Source organism: Ranitomeya imitator, chromosome 1 (genome assembly GCF_032444005.1).
Source record: "Ranitomeya imitator isolate aRanImi1 chromosome 1, aRanImi1.pri, whole genome shotgun sequence".
Taxonomy (NCBI): Eukaryota; Metazoa; Chordata; class Amphibia; order Anura; family Dendrobatidae; genus Ranitomeya; species Ranitomeya imitator.
In genome coordinates, this window is record NC_091282.1 from 822,064,655 (window position 1) to 822,086,353 (window position 21,699).

The 21,699-nt window shown below is 43.3% G+C and overlaps 1 protein-coding gene across 2 annotated transcripts in view; it reads right to left on the minus strand.

The window, feature by feature from the left end:
• Window positions 1-5,960: 5,960 nt before the first annotated feature.
• The window catches only part of FAM32A (family with sequence similarity 32 member A), a 38,787-nt gene continuing 23,048 nt past the window's right edge, over window positions 5,961-21,699 (minus strand). Inside the window, exons 3-4 of one of the 2 annotated variants that reach the window (XM_069740327.1) lie at window positions 9,833-9,886; window positions 5,961-6,123 (exon numbers count right to left, since the gene is read on the minus strand). In XM_069740327.1, coding sequence (XP_069596428.1) covers window positions 6,055-6,123; window positions 9,833-9,886 — 123 coding nt within the window. In that variant the 3' untranslated portion in view covers window positions 5,961-6,054. The remainder of the gene's footprint in view (window positions 6,124-9,832; window positions 9,887-21,699) is intronic. The other variant, XM_069740333.1, reaches the window with a different exon arrangement.

Sequence of the window (21,699 nt, forward strand, 5' to 3'; positions counted from 1 at the left end):
AAATAATTATTTTTGAGGAAAGAAAACGTATTTATTATTTTCACGGCTCTGCATTATAAACTTCTATGAAGCACTTGGGGGTTCAAAGTGCTCACCACACATCTAGATAAGTTCCTTTGGGGGTCTAGTTTCCAAAATGGGGTCACTTGTGGGGGGTTTCTACTGTTAAGCCACATCAGGGGCTCTGCAAACGCAACGTGACGCCCACAGAGAATTCCATCAAAGTCTGCATTTCAAAACGTCACTACTTCACTTCCGAGCCCCGGCATGTGCCCAAACAGTGATTTACCCCCACATATGGGGAATCAGCGTACTCAGGAGAAACTGGACAACAACTTTTGGGGTCAAATTTCTCCTGTTACCCTTGGGAAAATAAAAAATTGCAGGCTAAAAGATCATTTTTGAGAAAATAATTTTTTTTTTTTTTTTCATGGCTCTGCGTTATAAACTTCTGTGAAGCACTTGGGGGTTCAAAGTCCTCACCACACATCTAGATTAGTTCTTTTGGGGGTCTAGTTTCCAAAATGGTGTCATTTCTGGGGGATCTCCAATGTTTAGGCACACAGGGGCTCTCCAAACGTGACATGGTGTCCGCTAATGATTGGAGCCAATTTTCCATTTAAAAAGCCAAATGGCGTGCCATCCCTTCCGAGCCCTGCCGTGCGCCCAAACAGTGGTTTACCCCCACATATTGGGTATCTGCGTACTCAGGACAAACAGGACAACAATATTTGGGGTCCAATTTCTCCTATTATCCTTGGCAAAATAGGAAATTCCAGGCTAAAAAAATCATTTTTGAGGAAAGAAAAATTATTTTTTATTTTCATGGCTCTGCGTTATAAACTTCTGTGAAGCACCTGGGGGTTTAAAGTGCTCAATATGCATCTAGATAAGTTCCTTGGGGGGTCTAGTTTCCAAAATGGGGTCACTTGTGGGGGAGCTCCAATGTTTAGGCACACAAGAGCTCTCCAAACGCGACATGGTGTCCGCTAACGATGGAAATAATTTTTCATTCAAAAAGTCAAATGGCGCTCCTTCCCTTCCGAGCCTTACCATGTGCCCAAACAGTGGTTTACCCCCACATGTGAGGTATTGGTGTACTCAGGAGAAATTGCCCAACACATTTTAGGATCCATTTTATCCTGTTGCCCATGTGAAAATGAAAAAATTGAGGCTAAAAGAATTTTTTTGTGAAAAAAAAGTACTTTTTCATTTTTACGGATTAATTTGTGAAGCACCTGGGGGTTCAAAGTGCTCACTATGCATCTAGATAAGTTCCTTGGGGCGTCTAGTTTCCAGAATGGGGTCACTTGTGGGGGAGCTCCAATTTTTAGGCACACGGGGGCTCTCCAAACGTGACATGGTGTCCGCTAAAGAGTGGAGCCAATTTTTGATTCAAAAAGTCAAATGGCGCTCCTTCCCTTCCAAGCCCTGCCGTGCGCCCAAACAATGGTTTACCCCCACATATGAGGTATCAGCGTACTCAGGACAAATTGGACAACAACTTTCGTGGTTCAGTTTCTCCTTTTACCATTGGGAAAATAAAAAAATTGTTGCTAAAAGATAATTTTTGTGACTAAAAAGTTAAATGTTCATTTTTTCCTTCCATGTTGCTTCTGCTGCTGTGAAGCACCTGAAGGGTTAATAAACTTCTTGAATGTGGTTTTGAGTACCTTGAGGGGTGCAGTTTTTAGAATGGTGTCACTTTTGGGTATTTTCAGCCATATAGACCCCTCAAACTGACTTCAAATGTGAGGTGGTCCCTAAAAAAAATGGTTTTGTAAATTTCGTTGTAAAAATGACAAATCGCTGGTCAAATTTTAACCCTTATAACTTCCTAACAAAAAAAAATTTTGTTTCCAAAATTGTGCTGATGTAAAGTAAACATGTGGGAAATGTTATTTATTAACTATTTTGTGTCACATCTCTCTGGTTTAACAGAATAAAAATTCAAAATGTGAAAATTGCGAAATTTTCAAAATTTTCGCCAAATTTCCGTTTTTATCACAAATAAACGCAGAATTTATTGACCTAAATTTACCACTAACATGAAGCCCAATATGTCACGAAAAAACAATCTCAGAACCGCTAGGATCCGTTGAAGCGTTCCTGAGTTATTACCTCATAAAGGGACACTGGTCAGAATTGCAAAAAACGGCAAGGTCTTTAAGGTCAAAATAGGCTGGGTCATGAAGGGGTTAAACCAAATTAAGTGGCCCCCTGACCCTCCTCCCATAAACCAGTTCAAAGGGGGAGAATCCAGTATACACCTGGGGTACCTCTACGTACGCAAACAGATGGGGGAGGTACTGCTCCCAGTCTCTACCAGCATTTTGAGCATTTGCTCAATCAGACATGATTTCAATCAGATCAGACATGAACTGGGTTCCCTGATCGGTCAACATTTCCCTGGGGAAACCCACACGAGAGAACACAGTCAGTAAAGCATCCGCCACTTTGTCTGCTCGGATGGAGGACAGTGCCACAGCTTCCGGGTATCGTGTAGCATAGTCCACCACTGTTAGGATGTACTTTTTGCCAGAGCTGCTAGGGATTGCAAGTGGCCCTATGATATCCATAGCAACTTGCTGGAAAGGTTCATCAATCACAGGCAGTGGTATCAATGGAGCCTTCTGTGTTTTTCCCGGACTTCCCAACTCTCTGACAAACTACACATGATCGGCAGTAATTGGCAATATCTGTCCCCATTTTGGGCCAATGAATATCCATGACAGAAAGACAGAAGGACAGACAGAAAGACGGAAGTGAACCGTAGACAATTATATAGTAGATATATATATACACACTAGATGGTGGCCCGATTCTAACGCATCGGGTATTCTAGAATATGTATGCGCAGTGTATAGCACAGCCCACGCAGTACATTGCGCAGCCCACGCAGTACATTGCACAGCCCACGCAGTACACGTTGTATATTGCGCAGCCCACGTTGTATATTGCGCAGCCCACGTTGTATATTGCATGTAGTATATTGCACAGCCCACACAGTCTATAGCAATGTGGGCACCATATTTGAGCACACGGCACAGATTTGTTGTGCCATTGTTCCCAAACACATTGGTACCCGATATATTGTCGTAAACTACATTAGAAAGAATGCACTAATTGGCTTTTGTTGTTAGATTAGATTATTAGAATTGACTGCGGAGGAAATTCACACGGCCCCTATGGTGCCTCAATAAAGTCATCTACAGCTACAACAACCATTTTCTCTCACAGGTGTTTTGCGTTGTAGCATCCACTTAATGCCTTTTTTTTTTTCAGGAAAATTGCAACTATGCCAACTTAGGGACCATACGTCGTGCCCATTTTTTTTTTTCTGGAGAGACATTCTTAATAAATTGTCAGTACTGTAGTGAGGAGATTCCATTTAAACATGTGGCAGCTTACTGCAGTTTAGGCACACGGTGGGGCTCAGAAGGGAGGGGGCATTTGGATTTGGGTTTTGAGTGTGGATTTGGGTGTGAGTTCAAGTTTTTATTGGTAACATTTGGGGTATAAGGCTGAGATCACATTTGTCCTGTGCTTTATGTTGAGCATATGTCATGGTTTCCATCTGCTAAATCAATAATCAAAAAGTGTGATTCAGATAAGACCCCAGACTTCAGAAGGAGACATTTTGGACTGTGTTTCATGTCTGTTCCGGTGATATCCATCATTTTAGGTGTGCACACAATTGTGGTTGTCCACTAAAAAGATGCTCAAAATGATGGAACACTGCTGGAGCGGAGGTTTTCGACAGGTTCCTTTTAACTAAAAGACAGACGCCTCTTAATGAATTTGGCACATCGTAAAGAATGTCGGTCATAGGTTTTACGAAGTTACCTGTCAAAATTGTTACGGAGAAAGTTGTCAAGAAAACACACACGCTAGCTTATACATTGCCAATACACTTGTACCAGGTCTCCTGGCAGGAGCATGACATTATACCATTAGCGGTTGCTGAACTCATTTCCCTCATCTGAAATTCAGATGCCCAAGGGAACTGTGGGCATTGCAAGTAGTAGCCACAGCACTCCGGTGACATAATATAATGTAAGCATCATCATCACTGGAATAACGTCGTAGGGCGACAGCCTTTTTTTAATTTAAATACATAATCCAAGTAGAGTGCAACCCTTCATACAGGTGTTTGTCTGCATCGTGAGTGGGTTTTCAAACAATAGTTTACCTCAACAAAGCGCACACAGATAATAATGGCTCTGATCAAGCACTGACAGTTCCATTTAAATGTTATTGCAAACATGAAAACAGCATGCAGCAATCATCTTGCTTTGAAAAATAAAAAATACAGAACCCACCATGAATCAGGTTATAAGTCAGCTGAGCACTTTGGGATCCATCACAGTGACTCTATAGCGACAGGGTCTGTTCCGCAGGACTGGCGCATAGCAAATGTGGTGCCAATATTCAAAAAGGGCTCTAAAAGTGAACCTGGAAATTATAGGCCAGTAAGTCTAACCTCTATTGTTGGTAAAATATTTGAAGGGTTTCTGAGGGATGTTATTCTGGATTATCTCAATGAGAATAACTGTTTAACTCCATATCAGCATGGGTTTATGAGAAATCGCTCCTGTCAAACCAATCTAATCAGTTTTTATGAAGAGGTAAGCTATAGACTGGACCACGGTGAGTCATTGGACGTGGTATATCTCGATTTTTCCAAAGCGTTTGATACCGTGCCGCACAAGAGGTTGGTACACAAAATGAGAATGCTTGGTCTGGGGGAAAATGTGTGTAAATGGGTTAGTAACTGGCTTAGTGATAGAAAGCAGAGGGTGGTTATAAATGGTATAGTCTCTAACTGGGTCGCTGTGACCAGTGGGGTACCGCAGGGGTCAGTATTGGGACCTGTTCTCTTCAACATATTCATTAATGATCTGGTAGAAGGTTTACACAGTAAAATATCGATATTTGCAGATGATACAAAACTATGTAAAGCAGTTAATACAAGAGAAGATAGTATTCTGCTACAGATGGATCTGGATAAGTTGGAAACTTGGGCTGAAAGGTGGCAGATGAGGTTTAACAATGATAAATGTAAGGTTATACACATGGGAAGAGGGAATCAATATCACCATTACACACTGAACGGGAAACCACTGGGTAAATCTGACAGGGAGAAGGACTTGGGGATCCTAGTTAATGATAAACTTACCTGGAGCAGCCAGTGCCAGGCAGCAGCTGCCAAGGCAAACAGGATCATGGGGTGCATTAAAAGAGGTCTGGATACACATGATGAGAGCATTATACTGCCTCTGTACAAATCCCTAGTTAGATCGCACATGGAGTACTGTGTCCAGTTTTGGGCACCGGTGCTCAGGAAGGATATAATGGAACTAGAGAGAGTACAAAGGAGGGCAACAAAATTAATAAAGGGGATGGGAGAACTACAATACCCAGATAGATTAGCGAAATTAGGATTATTTAGTCTAGAAAAAAGACGACTGAGGGGCGATCTAATAACCATGTATAAGTATATAAGGGGACAATACAAATATCTCGCTGAGGATCTGTTTATACCAAGGAAGGTGACGGGCACAAGGGGGCATTCTTTGCGTCTGGAGGAGAGAAGGTTTTTCCACCAACATAGAAGAGGATTCTTTACTGTTAGGGCAGTGAGAATCTGGAATTACTTGCCTGAGGAGGTGGTGATGGCGAACTCAGTCGAGGGGTTCAAGAGAGGCCTGGATGTCTTCCTGGAGCAGAACAATATTGTATCATACAATTATTAGGTTCTGTAGAAGGACGTAGATCTGGGGATTTATTATGATGGAATATAGGCTGAACTGGATGGACAAATGTCTTTTTTCGCCTTACTAACTATGTTACTATGTTACTATGTTACATGCCAGGCCTGACAGTGTTGTGCTTTTCATTGTAGCCAGAAGCCAGAGCATGGAAGTCAGTGAGCCAAAGCAAGGAGGACTAACAGCAGAAATGTTCACAAGAGTTTATTTACAGACTAAAAAACAACAATGAGGAGCTAAAAGGCAGAAGGATGTATACACTGCCATGAAAATATAAATAGGATTATTTGGTCCAGCTGACTTTAGGAATGTCATAATGTTCAGTAAGGGTGTCCAAGTGTCGATTAAAATCCTGAAAAAGAAAAGGAAAACTTTAAATATTAGCAATATGCTGTGAAAACTCAGCCATATAACATTACAAACCAAATGCTTTCCATTTCTTGCTCCCCTTCTTCCCAGAGCCATCACTTATTTTTCTGTCAATATGGCCATGTGAGGGCTTTTTTGGGGGGGGTACGAGTTGTCCTTTTGAATGGCATCATTGGTTTTACCACATCATGTACTGGAAAACGGTGAAAAAAAAAAATACAAAAGCGGTGAAATTGCAAAAAAAGTGCAATTCCACAATTGTTTTTTGGATTTTTTTTTTACCATGTTCACTAAATGCTTAAACTGACCTGCCACTATGATTCTCCAGGTCATTACGAGTATAGACACCAAACATGTTTAGGGTCTTTTTTTTTTTTTATTTAAAGGGAACCTGTCACCCCGTTTTTTCAGTAGGAGATAAAAATACCGTTAAATAGGGCCTGAGCTGTGCTTTACAATAGGGTATTTATTGTCCCCTGATTCCCTACCTATGCTGCCGAAATACCTTACAAAAGTGGCCTTTTTCGCCTGTCAATCAGGCTGGTCAGGTCGGATGGGCGTGGTCACAGCGCTGTTTCTCCCCCACATCTTGATTATGTTCCCGTTGGTGGCGTAGTGCTTCTCGCATGCGCAAGTGCCGAATGCACTGCGCAGCTATAGAAAAAGAGCGCGCTCGCCGATATTCAGCGGTTTCTCGGTGGGCGCGGCCATCTTCCTGAGGCCGCGCGTGCGCAGATGGAGTCTCCTGCTTCCCGGGGCTTCAGGAAAATGGCCGCGGGATGCCGCACGTGCGCAGATGGACATCGCGGCGGCCATTTTCCTGAAGCTTTTTTTCTGTACTTGTGGTACAGATTTTAAATATTTTGTTTTGGTGCACCATTCCACCCCATTAATTACCATCCTCAGCTCCTCACCTTATAATTGACAGTGCTCCAAGTACGCCACCCTGCAGTGAATTGAATTGTATCCTCAGCCGTGCACATACTGATCCCTCTGTTCTGTCTGCAGGGGGCGCTAGCACAGAACTGAGCGGCCGATGCCCACAGGAAAGAAAGATGTGAGTGCGTTCTGACACTGCAGAAGCTGAGCGTACACAGCATCAGAATGTGCAGCCCCTCATCCTCTCGCGAGAGCGTGCTGTTGTGTGAACCTGTGTGCAGCAAGCGACCGCTAAAGCAGGACTAGGGGTGTGCAGCAGGTGCCCGCACACACCAACCCTGTGCAGGCTCTCGTCTCCTGCAATGTTGGAGTATGCAGAGCTTAGGATTCAATACAGGCAGCGCTCCTTGGAGTGTTGTCAATCATAAGAAGGGGCAGAGGATAGTAATTGAGGGGGCACCACAGTGCACGGAGCACTTGGGCGTGACAAAGATGCACAGAAGCCCCCTCATTTACATATTTAATAAAATAATTTTAACATAACAGAATAATGAAAATCTGTACCACAAATACGATTTTTATAGGGGTAATGTCCACTGTATGAACGTATAAACGGTTTGCATGACGTGCCGGCATGTAGTTAAAGATAAACTCCAAATAGGAAAAGGTGAACAGTGGAGATGGGCAAAGTTATTTAAACGGAATCGAATTCTACTTGAATTTTAGAGGGCGGACAAAAGGTTTAAAGGGAACCTGTCACCCCCAAAATCGAAGGTGAGCTAAGCCCACCGGCATCAGGTGCTTAGCTACAGCATTCCGTAATGCTGTATATAAGCCCCCAATGTATCCTGAAAGAGGAGACCATACCGTGATGCCCATCGGACCAGAACAGAACCCGGACCTCCCCTGGGTGAGTATAATCTAACCTCTTTTTCTCATCTTTCAGGATACATCGGGGGCTTATCTACAGCATTAAAAAATGCTGAGATAAGCCCCTGATGCCGGTGGGCTTAGCTCGCCTTCGATTTTGGGGGTGACCGGTTCCCTTTAAAGTAAAAAAAAAATGTAAGAACTATTATTCACTTCACTGCTCGCCTCCAGGCCACCTACACTCCATGCTCTCGCCGTACAGTTCTCACTGCCTCTTCTTACCACCATCAGGCACTAAAACCCTGGGTTCCTTCACAGTAGGCCAGAACTTCTGGACGCAACAAGGCCCATGACATCTATGTGCATTCGTATCTTAATGTCACAACCACGTTGTGATGTCGGGACATGCAGTGCGACCTCACAACAAGTACACTAGGATGTGACTTCCAGATGCGACTAGGCTAGGGAAATCTCCAAGCATGCTGCCAGGACGGCATAGCATGAAGATACCCGGGGGTCTTCAGAAGAGGCACAGAGGACTGTCAGGGGTGGGGGTATCAGTGAGCAGGGAAGGGAGTGTTGATTATTTTTTTTCCTCCACATCTTATGCTTATCATGCTCTGGGGTCTCTCCATGCCACATAACATAGCACACGATTTGCAGAGAATACATTTGCTGCTAATCAAATTTCCTGGTAAAATCAGGCAAAATTTGGAAAATTTGAATCTTGCCAGATCTACTCATATCTAGGGAATTACCAATTGCATATTCTTTGTAGGACCCCATCGTTTGCTGTTGTGGATGTTAACTTTCTTGACATAATGAGAAATAAGAGGAGGAAAGGGACAGAAGTTAATGCAGAACTTTTCTTCTGGACCACCCATGGACTATAAACGTCAGGGCGGTTTGTGTTACACTCTGTAGTGATGTTCTACTGTATAATGTCATTGTAGAAGTGTTGCAAGACATCATGCAGCTGCGGGAGCGGGAAACCGGATGTCCATAGAGAAGGTAGAAATGGTGTCATACAGTCTCTGGCCTCTGCTGTAAACACTGTATAAAAAATAGGAAGCAATCATGTGATCACTGGGTGTAGGGAGGGAGCAGAAGCTGCTGGGTCCTAGTAGACACAGTCAGCTCTACTATGCAGCCAGGAGACAATTTTTCCCTGGGGAAAATCAGGCCTGTTCTTTACGTGGCTCTGAACAAGCAAACAAGGCTTGTGTTGCTATTTTGTGAAACACAGAACTCTTATTTTTCCCATCAATGAAGCTGTGTGAAGGTATTTTTTTCTAGTAGTGATGGGTGTCTTTAATTGGTGCCATTTTGGGTTGCGTATAATTTTTTGATAGCTTGTAATTGCATTTTTAATTGGGTGGGCAGAGAGCTTGTGAAATGATCAAAAAAATGCAAGTGCAGGCATTTACATTTTTTACTTTGCAGCATGGGTTCATTCTTTTTATAATTTCATATATCTGACTTACGGACAACTGGTTAATACATTTTACATTTTTTACATTTTGTAAATTGGCTAGTGATTTAAATTTTTACAGCTTTTAATTTGGATTAATTAACTGCCAATTATGTTTTGTTTGATCACTTGTACCATATACAAACATACTTCAGTATTGTAGTATATAGTAAACATGACAATCAATGAAGCCGAGCCCAGGCCGGGCTTCATGGGTTTATAAAGATGGCAGTGACGGGGGGCCTTCAGTAGGACATCACTACCATGATAACCCATTGGCACCCAACAAACACACATAGGTAGAGACCTGTCAGTGTAGTGGAGAGCGCCTTCAGCTAAGTTTTTCTCTGAAACACCACAGAGTAAGACACAGAAGTTTGGGATACAGGGGTCGGTCTCCGATTCCTACTGTGGTAAGACATATGCACCTTCTAATTGGAGATATATTCAGTAGCATTAACGGATTACCTACCTCAACTCTCTGCTTGTGTGTTTTTGAAGCCTTCTTTAAAATTCTTTCCATTTGCTAAAAGAAAAATATATATCAGTCATTATTTTATCAAAAGCTAAATTGACTTTAAAGGGAACCTGTAAAAAAAACAACAACAAAAAACACACCATTAACCTGCAGATATGGGGTTAATCAGCAGGTTAATAGCGTTCTGAACCTGCCCGCTGCTGACACTTATACCCCCGCTGCAGGGAGGAAATTAACTTTATTCCTCCCGATAGCGTTCTGGTTTCAGTCACGCTGGTGGCACGGGAACAGGTTCAGTCACCGCTCTGTGTATGGAGAGAAGCGGATGTACCCGCACCCCCTTCACTGACAGCTGGCCCTAATGCCAAGTCAGCTGTCAGTCAGTGTCCGGGAGGGTGGTTACAACGGCTTCTCTCCATACACAAAGAACCTGCTCCGGGGCCACCACTAAGACTGACACCAGAACGCTTCCGGAAGGAATAAAGTTATTATTCACCCAGCACCGGGGGAGTTGGGGCAGGTTCAGGACGCTATTAACCTGCTGATTAACCCTATATCTGCAGGTTAATGTCGTTTCTTCATGCAACAGGTTTGCTTTAAAGAACTTTAGCAATTTCATTTTGCACATGTAATGGATGTTCAAATACTCTAATATGGGATATGGGGCTGGGTTAGGGCTTATTTTTGTGCCCTGAGCTGACTTTTATTGATACCATTTTGGGGTAGATAAGATGTTTTGATCTCCTCTTATTGAACTTAATTGCAATTTTGCGACTGCCAAAAAACAGAATTCTCGAGTGTCAATTTTTTTTCTCGTCATGCCGTTTACTGATCTGATTAATTTATTTTATATTTTCATAGATCGGGGAGATTTGAAAGTGCTTTTTTTTTTATTGTGTCCCCTGCTATGTATAACCGAAATTATGATCTCCAATGAATGCAGGCCAGGAGCCGGCAATCACAGTAGGATCGTAATGACAGGCAAGGGGGCATGGTGGACTTCTGCAGACCCCCAGCTGTCATGACAACCCATCGGTGCCCCAAAATCATGTGACAAGGGCACCGATCGGTTGCCAGAATGACGCGCTTTCGGACAGCGTGTATTAAATCCTGCTATCATAGATTGACAGCAGGATTATTATTATTTATTGTTATAGCACCATTTATTCCATGGCGCTTTACATGCGAGGAGGGGTATACATAATAAAAACAAGTACAATAATCTTAATCAATACAAGTCATAACTGGTACAGGAGGAGAGAGTACCGTGCCCGCGAAGGCTCACAATCTACAAGGGATGGGTGAGAATACAGTAGGTGAAGATAGAGCTGGTCATGCAGTGGTTTGGTCGATCGGTGGTTACTGCAGGTTGTAGGCTTGACGGAAGAGGTAGGTCTTCAGGTTCTTTTTGAAGGTTTCGATGGTAGGTGAGAGTCTGATATGTTGTGGTAGAGGGTTCCAGAGTAGGGGTGATACGCGAGAGAAATCTTGTATACGATTGTGGGAAGAGGAGATAAGAGGGGAGTAGAGAAGGAGATCTTGTGAGTATCGGAGGTTGCGTGTAGGTAAGTACCGGGAGACGAGGTCACAGATGTATGGAGGAGACAGGTTGTGGATGGCTTTGTACATCATGGTTAGGGTTTTGTACTGGAGTCTCTGGGCAATGGGGAGTGAAGTGATTAAACTGGTTAACAGCTGCGGGTGGAGTGCTAATTCATCCATGTCTGTTAAGGCACATGACAGTTGTTTAAATCAGCTGTCATGTGGTGGGAAAGCTTCAGGCTAAGTATTGAAACCTGCATCACAGTCAGGGATACGACAAATATAAGTGCTATATTGTTAAGGGGTAAAAGCAGGTATTGAAAATGTCCACCGTTCGCACCCAAGAATGCCTGGGATCAAAAAATGCATTTCTTGCTGTATGTTCTCGCTTAGTGCCTGTAATGTTCTGGCTTGTTATTGTACACCCAACCTTTCAAATGGCCCCAAAAGGAAAACATCCGGCAGTATAAAATCAGGCGATCTTGGTGGCCACAGTCCCTGGTCATCAAAGGCAGCTTCAATACACATTTTGGAAGGCGGATTTCAACCTCCAAACCTCTTTAGAAACTAACTTTGACACTTCTTTAAGGACTCAGTTTTCCAATAAGTTTTCACAATGAAAACATGCTCCTCCAAACTTGTTAACAAATGAAGAAATTTGGCAGGAGTGAAATGCAAGCACCACAGAAACTACGTCTATATTGTAGTGGAGACAACCAGAGGGCGACCAGTCAGTGAGACCACTCGGATGTTTATTGTCTCCTAGGTTCATTGCACTCACTGCTCATGAGCCAAAGTATGTATAGTCCAAATTTCAGTACGGTCGACTGTCTCTTTTAGAAGTTACAGCAATTTTACTGGATAAAGTAGCGTGTGAATCATCCTGTACCAATTTGATATGATGCATTTAGCAAGCAAACATCTGTCTAAAAGTGCAGTCATCTTATAGACTGGAGGTAGGTTCCTCTTATCCATAAGAGGTGAACATATATACTGTGGCCAATAACAGACAAATATAGCCTAAAATACAAACAATGCATATAAGCCCTACAAGTAAATATTGTATATATTCGAGCATAAGCCGAGTTTTTCAGCACTTTCAGCTGAAAACACCCCCTAGGCTTATACTCGAGTGAGGGTCCAAGAAGATGAAGGGGGAGCAGCATCGGTAGAGCAGTGGGTCAGAGGAGGCAGGCTCCTCTCTCCTGTGATCCACTGCTCTGCCGATGCCGCTCCCCCTCCATCCAAGAGTCTTGCATACCAGGCTAGGGATGAGGGGGCCATGCATACGAGGATGGGGATGAGGAGGCCGTGCTTAACAGGATGCGTGCATACCAGTATGGGGATGAGGGGGCCGTGCATACCAGGATGGGGGATGAGGGGGCCGTGCATACCAGGATGGGGGATGAGGAGGCCGTGCATACCAGGATGGGGGATGAGGAGGCCGTGCATACCAGGATGGGGGATGAGGGGGCCGTGCATGCCAGGATGGGGGATGAGGGGGCCGTGCATGCCAGGATGGGGGATGAGGGGGCCGTGCATGCCAGGATGGGGGATGAGGGGGCCGTGCATGCCAGGATGGGGGATGAGGGGGCCGTGCATGCCAGGATGGGGATGAGGGGGACGTGCATACCAGGATGGGGATGAGGGGGCTGTGCATACCAGGATGGGGATGAGGGGGCCGTGCATACCAGGGCGTATTTTTCCGCAATGCGTTTTTATCGCGGAAAAATACGCAGCATGTGAACAAAAATTGCGGAATGCATTCGAAATGATGGGATGCTTAATGTATGCGTTTTTAAGCGTTTTTGCCGCGGAAAACCGCCGAAAAATCACACACAAAAAACGCAAAAAATCCGGAACGTGTGCACATACCCTTAGATTGCAGTCACTACACATACTAGTTCTCCTCTGACTAGTTCCATGGGTGTCCTGCACCGCTGTATTACAGTCTCTACTCACAGCCGTAAACAGGCCTTAAGCTGTGTGCACACGTTGCGGATTTTGCGCTATAAAAACGCATTAAAAAATGCATACATTATGCATCCCACAATTTTTGTGCACATGATGTGTTTTTTTTCTGTAAAAAAAAAAAAAATGCATCGCGGTAAAAAACGCATCATGTTTATTAATTTCGCGGTTTTATGCGGTTTTCTCGCTATTTAATGCTTTGGGAAAGTCCGGGGGGGAAAAAACGAAAAAAAAAAAACGCTAAAAAAAGTGTCAAAAACACGACAAAACCACGAGAAAAACGCATGCGGATTTCTTGCAGAAAATGTCCGGTTTTGCTCAGGAAATTTCTGCAAGAAATCCTGAACGTGTGCACATAGCCTTAACATCCTCCTGTCTGCAGCTGTGACACGCTGGTCCTCCTTTTGGGCAGAGGACAGTCTACCTCCAGGAACAAGACCTGTCCTCATCCGTGACCAGTCATCAAGGACAGCAGCATCACTGTGTATGCTGTGGGATGTCAGGCTTCACTCTGGCCCCGACACCTGAGACTCAAATCTAAAACCTCTCTATACTACAGAGCTTTTAACAATTGTAATCACAACCACACCTGCGACTAACGGCCCCTCATGGCCTCACTACGCCTTTGTGCGCATCCTGGGGAGAACAAACAGCGCCCCCTAGCTGTAACAGTGGTCACTGTCTAACATATCCCCCTCCCCTGTTCAAACCTGTGGGATTGAACACTTGTCACCCCACATGGGCACGAGACAGGGCATCTGCATGCCCCTGTGACATCCCCACCCGACACTACACTAAGAAACCAAAGTAGGGACCGAAACCATTGATCGGCACATGAATCCCTCCCCTTTGCATTTCTCCTCCATACTTCCTTACAGGACCACCCACCACACCGGTGTCCGTTACTGACGACATGCTCACTTTCATGTTTTACCGTAGGTTTGGGACGGTTTTGGGTGGTCTTAACCTCCCAGCACATCCTGTCACCTAAATACCGACCTTCGGGCCGTTGGTACCGTTTACTCCGCACCCTTACCTGTACCCTATTGACTATATCATGCTGAAGCGCCACGGACCACGCCGGCAACTCCGAGTACATGTCTGTATTACTTCGCACCCGAACCGGAGCCTCCCGACACTGCTGTTTAGCGAGCACTCTATGTAATTTACCCTGACCCACGGCCACATCCTTGGCCGGTGCCAGAGGGTTCCGTGTGCGCACGTCCCCAGATCCCCTTGGATCTGAGCAGTCCCAAACTTACCAGGGAACACCTCCAGCTCGGGGTTCAATGGAGTCCCCACGGCCTCTACTGCCACAAGCTCTATATCTATATATTTATTTTTATTTTTTTCACTTTTCACTTGCTTCAATAGGAATCTGTCAGTAGGATTTTACTCTCCCCAAACAATTTATATGGGCATATAAGTGAAATCCTTAAAAACAGAAAAAATATCAATAATCCGTCAGACCCTATACCTAGTGGTTGAGGGAGCTAAAATAGCACAGGATGCTCCCATAATAATGAATACATGAAGAAATACAGAGCAAATTTGTCCCAGATAAAAAAAATAAAATATATTGAAAAAACATATTTAAACACAGAAAAAAGTAACAATGGTCAGATTACAGACAAAGTGGATATTTTAGAGTACAGTGGCTGACAGCACTTGGTTCTAAGTGGAGACTATGGGTTATCCAGGGCTGTGGAGTCGGAGACATGGAAATTGAGGAGTGGGAGTCAGAGGTTTGGCTTACAGACTCCACAGCCCTGGATTATACTACTATCTATGTTGATTTTGTTCTCTTAAAGCGGTATACATTTAATCTACTACTAGTGATATACGCCTCTATATTACATATGTCCAAAAAAAATGAATACTCAACACTTCAAATACAATTTGAAAAAGGCACTGTCACTAACTGAAATGGAGGTGCCGTCAGAAGACACAGAAGTGATTTAAGCTAGTTAGTGCAAAAATAATCTTTATTGAAATAATACAAAATGTAAAAACATAAAAAACATGTTGTTTTGTCCCCACCTTGTTTTTTTAAATGGCGTTTTTACATTTTGTGTGTTATTTCAATAAAAGATTATTTTTGCACTAACTACCTTGAATCACCTCTGTGTCTTCTGGCAGCAGTTCTATTTCTGTCAGTGACCGTGATATACACCTCTCCAGCATTGACCCCTCACTTATGTCTCTCAATACTATTTACTCTCCTTGCATTATATTATTCTATATATGAGGCATTTAGTGCTAGTATCTTCATGGAAACATGCACACTTATGAGAGCATTAACTTCACAGGCACCGACACTTTATGTAATGTGCTACTTTTATTGGTCTTCCCATCCACTAAAATAATTTTTGACCTCCTACTTGACACCTCTGTACTGGAACTATCTACTTTGTCTGTAATTTGACCATTACTTTTTTGTGTTAAATATGTTTTTTCAATAAATTATTTTTTATCTGGGACAAATTTGCTCTATTTTTCTTCATACATTCAACTTATATGGGCATGTAGTTCTTAAAACACAAGTCAGGCAACAAAGCCTTTGTCACTCCAGTTCTATTTCCGGTCTAGCTCTGCCACTGACTACATTACTGAGAGCCTCTATGCCGTGTGACTTCAGGCAAAAGAGCAGTCAACCATGAAGAGGTGGTGCTGGCTGGGGAATAGAGCTGGAGTGACAGGGGCTTGAGATCAACAAATAGCTCTTCAACCTTATCTACATATCAATCCAAAACAGGACCCTTGACATGGGTTGCAAGCTTATGTATTTTGGCCAAAATATTGACAAATACGTTATGTATTTTATAGATCTTTTTTGTTGTACTTTTTTGTCTTTTGCAGGGTTCAGTCAGGCCTTTAATGCTAGCTTAGGGAATCTATTTTTGTGGGGTGCATTTATAGAAGAGTGTTTCCACGTGGCGTAATACATCCAGATTTGCTGCGGATGGACACAACGTCCAAATGTTACAGTATGATGGAGGGGATTTTATGAAATCCCATCTCCACTATGTGCGCACGGCTGCATCCGGCGGCCCTGCGTTTCTGCACATGCGGCGCATCTTTCTACACTGCAGCATGTCTATTTATCTTGCAGAGACCCAGTCTATGAATACGATGCGTTGATTTTGCATGTGTTCAATGAACACATGCGGAATCACCACGCGTACAAAGGGTGGCGGTGCTTTGGGCGGAGCGGGGTATCCGCTGCATTTCCTGACCACGGAAACATAGCCTCATGCTGGGCAGCCGGCCTGAGCTAATCGTATGGACTTCTTTTATACGGTGCTTTAATCCGCACACTGTGCATCACACTTTTCTGTGTGACTGGCGTCCTATACAAGCTTTGTCTACGTTGTTGCGTTCCCGTACGCATCCGCATGTCCTGCGTACCCAAATGTTAAAGATAGGTACGCAGGACACAAGCGGAAGTAGGCAGGGCTTAACGGAGGACATACGCAGCCCTCTGCAAAGCCCCCAAACGATAATGTGAACCGGGCCTTAGTTACTTTATTAGCTGCAGCATTTCAGAAAAGAAAAACATACTTTGAAAAGTTATTTGGGGACTCAGCACCTCAGTTGATCTGTCTGAGGCAGGTTTCTGCAGTTTCTCCCTGACCTGCTCTCCTAGACTCATAGAGCTCACCCAATGTGTGTAGATAGCAAGAGACCTGTCAGTGTAGGGTAGCAGGATGAGAAGCTGCTGTACACTTGGCTCGGACAAGTCAGAGATGCACAATTCCCACCAGCTTTCCAAAGCATGTTTTCTCAGAAATGGGGCAGTGTTTCAGAAGAGAACGTTTATGGCTGCAATAAGGCAGCCGGTCTCATTCCTTCAGCCTCAGGTTTAGGCAACAGGAATCACTTTACAGGTTCCCTTTACAAGAAATCCCACACAGAGGAAAGTCGCAATGTTTCTGGGGAGGCAGGATTACTATCTGATGTATATGGGGCCCTTCCAACTCTTCCCCAACAGTTATCGTCAGGAAAAGAAAAGGATGAGACAAGTTTGAAATTTGAAAGCCATTTGACAACAGAAATTTTAAAAAGGAAAAATAAAAAATCCTTGATTCTGAGATAACCTGTCAAAATTGATACAAGTCTATTCTAAACACATCACTAGGAGATTTCAATGGCAAGTATCAGCCATTCCCTCTGTGTTGCTCATCTAACTTGCTCTTCGACAACATACAATCTGGCTTCCGCCCAAACCATTCCACTGAAACTGTGCTGACCAAAATGACTAACAACCTACTTACAGCAAAAGCTAACAGACAATTCTCTATACTCCTCCTTCTAGACCTGTCCTCTGCCTTCAACACAGTTGACAACTGCCTCCTACTACACATCTTCTCTTCCTGGATCTCCTCATACCTTTCCAACTGCACATTTAGCATCTCTCACACTACCTCCTCATCCCAACCTCTCTGTTGGAGTCCCTTAAGTTAAGGCTCTGTCTTAGGACACCTACTCTTCTCCATGTATACCTTTGCCTGGGTCAACTTAACCCCTTTGAGACGAAGCCTGTTTTCACCTCAACGACCAAGCCAATTTTTACAATTCTGACCACTGTCACTTTATGAGGTCATAACTCGAACGCTTCAACGGATCCCGGTGATTCTGAGACTGTTTTCTCGTGACATATTGTACTTTATGATCGTGCTAAAATTTCTTCGATATGACTTGCGTTTAATTGTGGGGAAAAAAAAATGGAAATTTGGCGAAAATTTCGCAATTTTCAAACTTTTAATTTTTATGCCCTTAAATCAGAGACATATTGCACAAAATAGTTAATAAATAACATTTCACACATGTCTACTTTACATCAGCACAATTTTGGAAACAATATATTTTTGTTTGGAAGTTATAAGGGTTAAAAGTTGACCAGCGATTTCAGATTTTTACAACAAAATTTGCAAAACCCTTTTTTTTTTCTTTTTTCAGGAACCACCTCACATTTGAAGTGACTTTGAGGGGCCTATGACTGAAAATACCCCAAAGTGACACCATTCTAAAAACTGCACTCCTCAAGGTGCTCAAAACCACATTCAAGAAGTTTACTAACTCTCCAGGTGCTTCACAGGAATTTTTGGACTGTGGAAGGGGAAAAAAAAAAAATAAACATTTACTTTCCTTTCACAATTTTTTTTTTTTTTACTTTTGCAAGGGTAACAGAAGAAAATGGACCATACATTTTGTTGTGCAATTTCTCCTGAGCATGGCGCTACCCCATATGTGGGGGAAATCTACTGTTTGGGCGTGTGGCAGGGCTTGGAAGGGAAGGAGCGCCATTTGACTTTTTGGATGCAGAATTTGATGGAATAATTCACGGAAACCATGTTGTGTTTGAAGAGCTCCCTGAAGTTTATAACGTTAAACGTTGGGGGGGAATTTTCCCACAAAAATCCTTTTTAGCTACAAAATGTTGTACTTTCACAAGGGCAAAAGTAGAAAATGAGCCCCAAGGTTTGTTGTGCTATGTGTCCCGAGTTCACCGATGCCCCATATGTGGTCGAAAACTACTTTTGAGGCACAGTGTAAAGCTCAGAAGGGAAGTAGCGCCATATTACAGGGCAGGTGTAACCCCCATAAGGGACCTCATTTTGGAAATCATACCCCTTTGGGAATTTATCTACAGATGAAGTGACGATTTTGACTTCATGGGTGTTTTCCAGAAACAGGCAGCAGTGGATGTTGCCGAGTGAAAATTGCGAGGAGCCATTTCGCTTTTCCAGAGTCTTTGTACTAGCAGTGACATGGAAGCCTCCTATATTTCCATTAACAGATGACAGATCTGAGTGGGGACTTGCTTTTTTTGTGGATTGGGTTGAAGCTTTTATTGGCAACATTTTACATAACGTTTGGGATCACAGTTATCCGGTGGTCTAAGCTGACTACTCACTTTGCGGTTTCCATCTAAATCTCTGGAGTGACATGATTCAGATGAAATCCCTGATGGATCCAATCACTATAACGATGCAGCAGAGTTACTCTGGACTCCATCTGGCCCCTGTTCTGCAGTTTACTTTTTTCAGAAGTGCACAAAACTGTGGCCGATGGCACTTTTATGCAATCTTAAAAAGACGGACACCGCCGGATCACAGATCAGACGGCGTCCACAGTGCATCCATTTGCCTTATTATAGAGTCTTCCGCCAGAGGTTCTGTCCGAATCACGTATTCCAGACATTTACACAGAAACCCCGATGTAAGCGCAGAATAAATGCACAAAGCTAAGGTTGCTTTCACACATCAGTTTTTTGCTATCACGCACAATCACGTGAATTTTGAAAAAAAAACAGATCTGGCAAAAATTGCCGCGAGATCCGTTTTTTTCTCATAGACTTGTATTAGCGATGGATGGCCTCACGTTTCATCTGTTTTTCACCAGATCCGTCGCTGTCCATCATTTGCTATAATGGAACCCTACGGTGCCGGATCCGTCAAATGAATGTATTTTTTTTTTTTAACTAAGCATGCATTCTCTCTCTCCTGACCGGATAAGCTAGTCGGATCCAGCGAAAAAAACCCGGATCTGTTGCATCAGTCTTTCACGATTTGCGACGGATCCGTTTTTTCAAAGTTTGCCGGATTGAGCCCGACAGCAAAAAACTGATGTGTGAAAGTGATCTTTGGGAGCAGAATGAAAAAAAATCTACAACATGTGAAGAATTGGTTTTATTTATTTTTTATGCCCTTCCTTGTGCAGTGTAAGTGATTAGGTGACTTTATTCTTCAGATCAGTGCGATTACAGCGATACCAGATTTATATCGGCTTTTTATGTGTGGCTGCTGTCACACACTAAAAGACGCTTTTTATTGCAAAACTTGTTCTCGAATCACTATATTTTGAGAGCTATAATTTTTTTCATATTTCAGCCGACAGTCATGCGAGGGCTTGTTTTTTGCAGGACGAGCTGGTGTTTATTGGTACCATTTTCGGGCACGACAATTTTTTGGTCACTTTTTATTCCGATTTTTGGGAGACAGAACAATTTAGGATTTTTTTTTTTTTTTTAATACAGTTCCACATGTGCTAAAATTGATAAGGCAGCTTTATTCTACGGGTCAGTGATTACAGCGATACCTCATTTACAATGGGTACAGGAAGTATTCAGACCCCTTTAAATTTTTCACTCTGTTTCCTAGCAGCCATTTGGTAAATTCAAAAAAGTTCATTTTTTTCTCATTAATGTACACTCTGCACCCCATCTTGACTGAAAACAAAACAAACGTAGTAATTTTTGCAAATTTATTAAGAAAGAAAAACTGAAATATCACATGGTCATAAGTATTCAGAACCTTTGCTCAGTATTGAGTGGAAGCATCTTTTTCAGCTAGTACAGCCATGAGTCGTCTTGGGAATGATGAAACAAGTTTTTCACACTCAGATTTGGGATCCTCTGCCATTATTCCTTGCAGATCCTCCCCAGTTCCATCAGGTTGGATGGTGAACAGCAATTTTCAGGTCTCTCTAGAGATGCTCAATTGGGCTTAGGTCAGGGCTCTGGCTGGGCCAGTCAAGAATGGTCACAGAGTTGTTCTGAAGCCACTCCTTTGTTATTTTAGCTGTGTGCTTAGGATCATGGTCTTGTTGGAAGGTGAACCTTCGGCAAAGTCTGAGGTCCAGAGCACTCTGGAAGAGCTTTTCATCCAGGATATCTCTGTACTTGGCTGCATTCATATTTCTTTCAATGACAACCAGTCATCATGTCCCTTCTGCTGAAAAACACCCCATAGCATGATGCTGCCACCACCATGTTTCACTGTTGGGATTGTATTGGGCAGGTGATGAGCAGTGCCTGGTTTACTCCACACATACCGCTTAGAATTCACCAAAAAAAGGTCTGTCTTCATCTCATCAGGCCGAATAATTTTATTTCTCATAGTCTGGGAGTCGTTCATGTATGTTTCAGTAAACTCTATGTGGGCTTTCAGATGTCGTGCACTGAGGAGAGGCTTCCGTCGGACCACTCTGCCATAAAGGCTCGACTGGTGGAGGGCTGCAGTGATGGTTGACTTTGTGGAACTTTCTCCCATCTCCCTACTGCATCTCTGGAGCTCAGCCACAGTGATATTGGGGTTCCTCTTTACCTCTCTCACCAAGGCTCTTCTCCCACGATTGTTCAGTTTGGCTGGACGGCCAGGTCTAGGAAGACTTCTGGTGGTCTCAAACTTCTTCCATTTAAGGAATATGGAGACCACTGTGCTCTTATGAACCTTGAGTACTGCAGAAATTATGTTGTAACCTTGGCCAGATCTGTGCCTTGCCACAATTCTGTCTCTGAGCTCCTTGGCCAGTTCCTGTGACCTCATGATACTCATTTAGTCTGA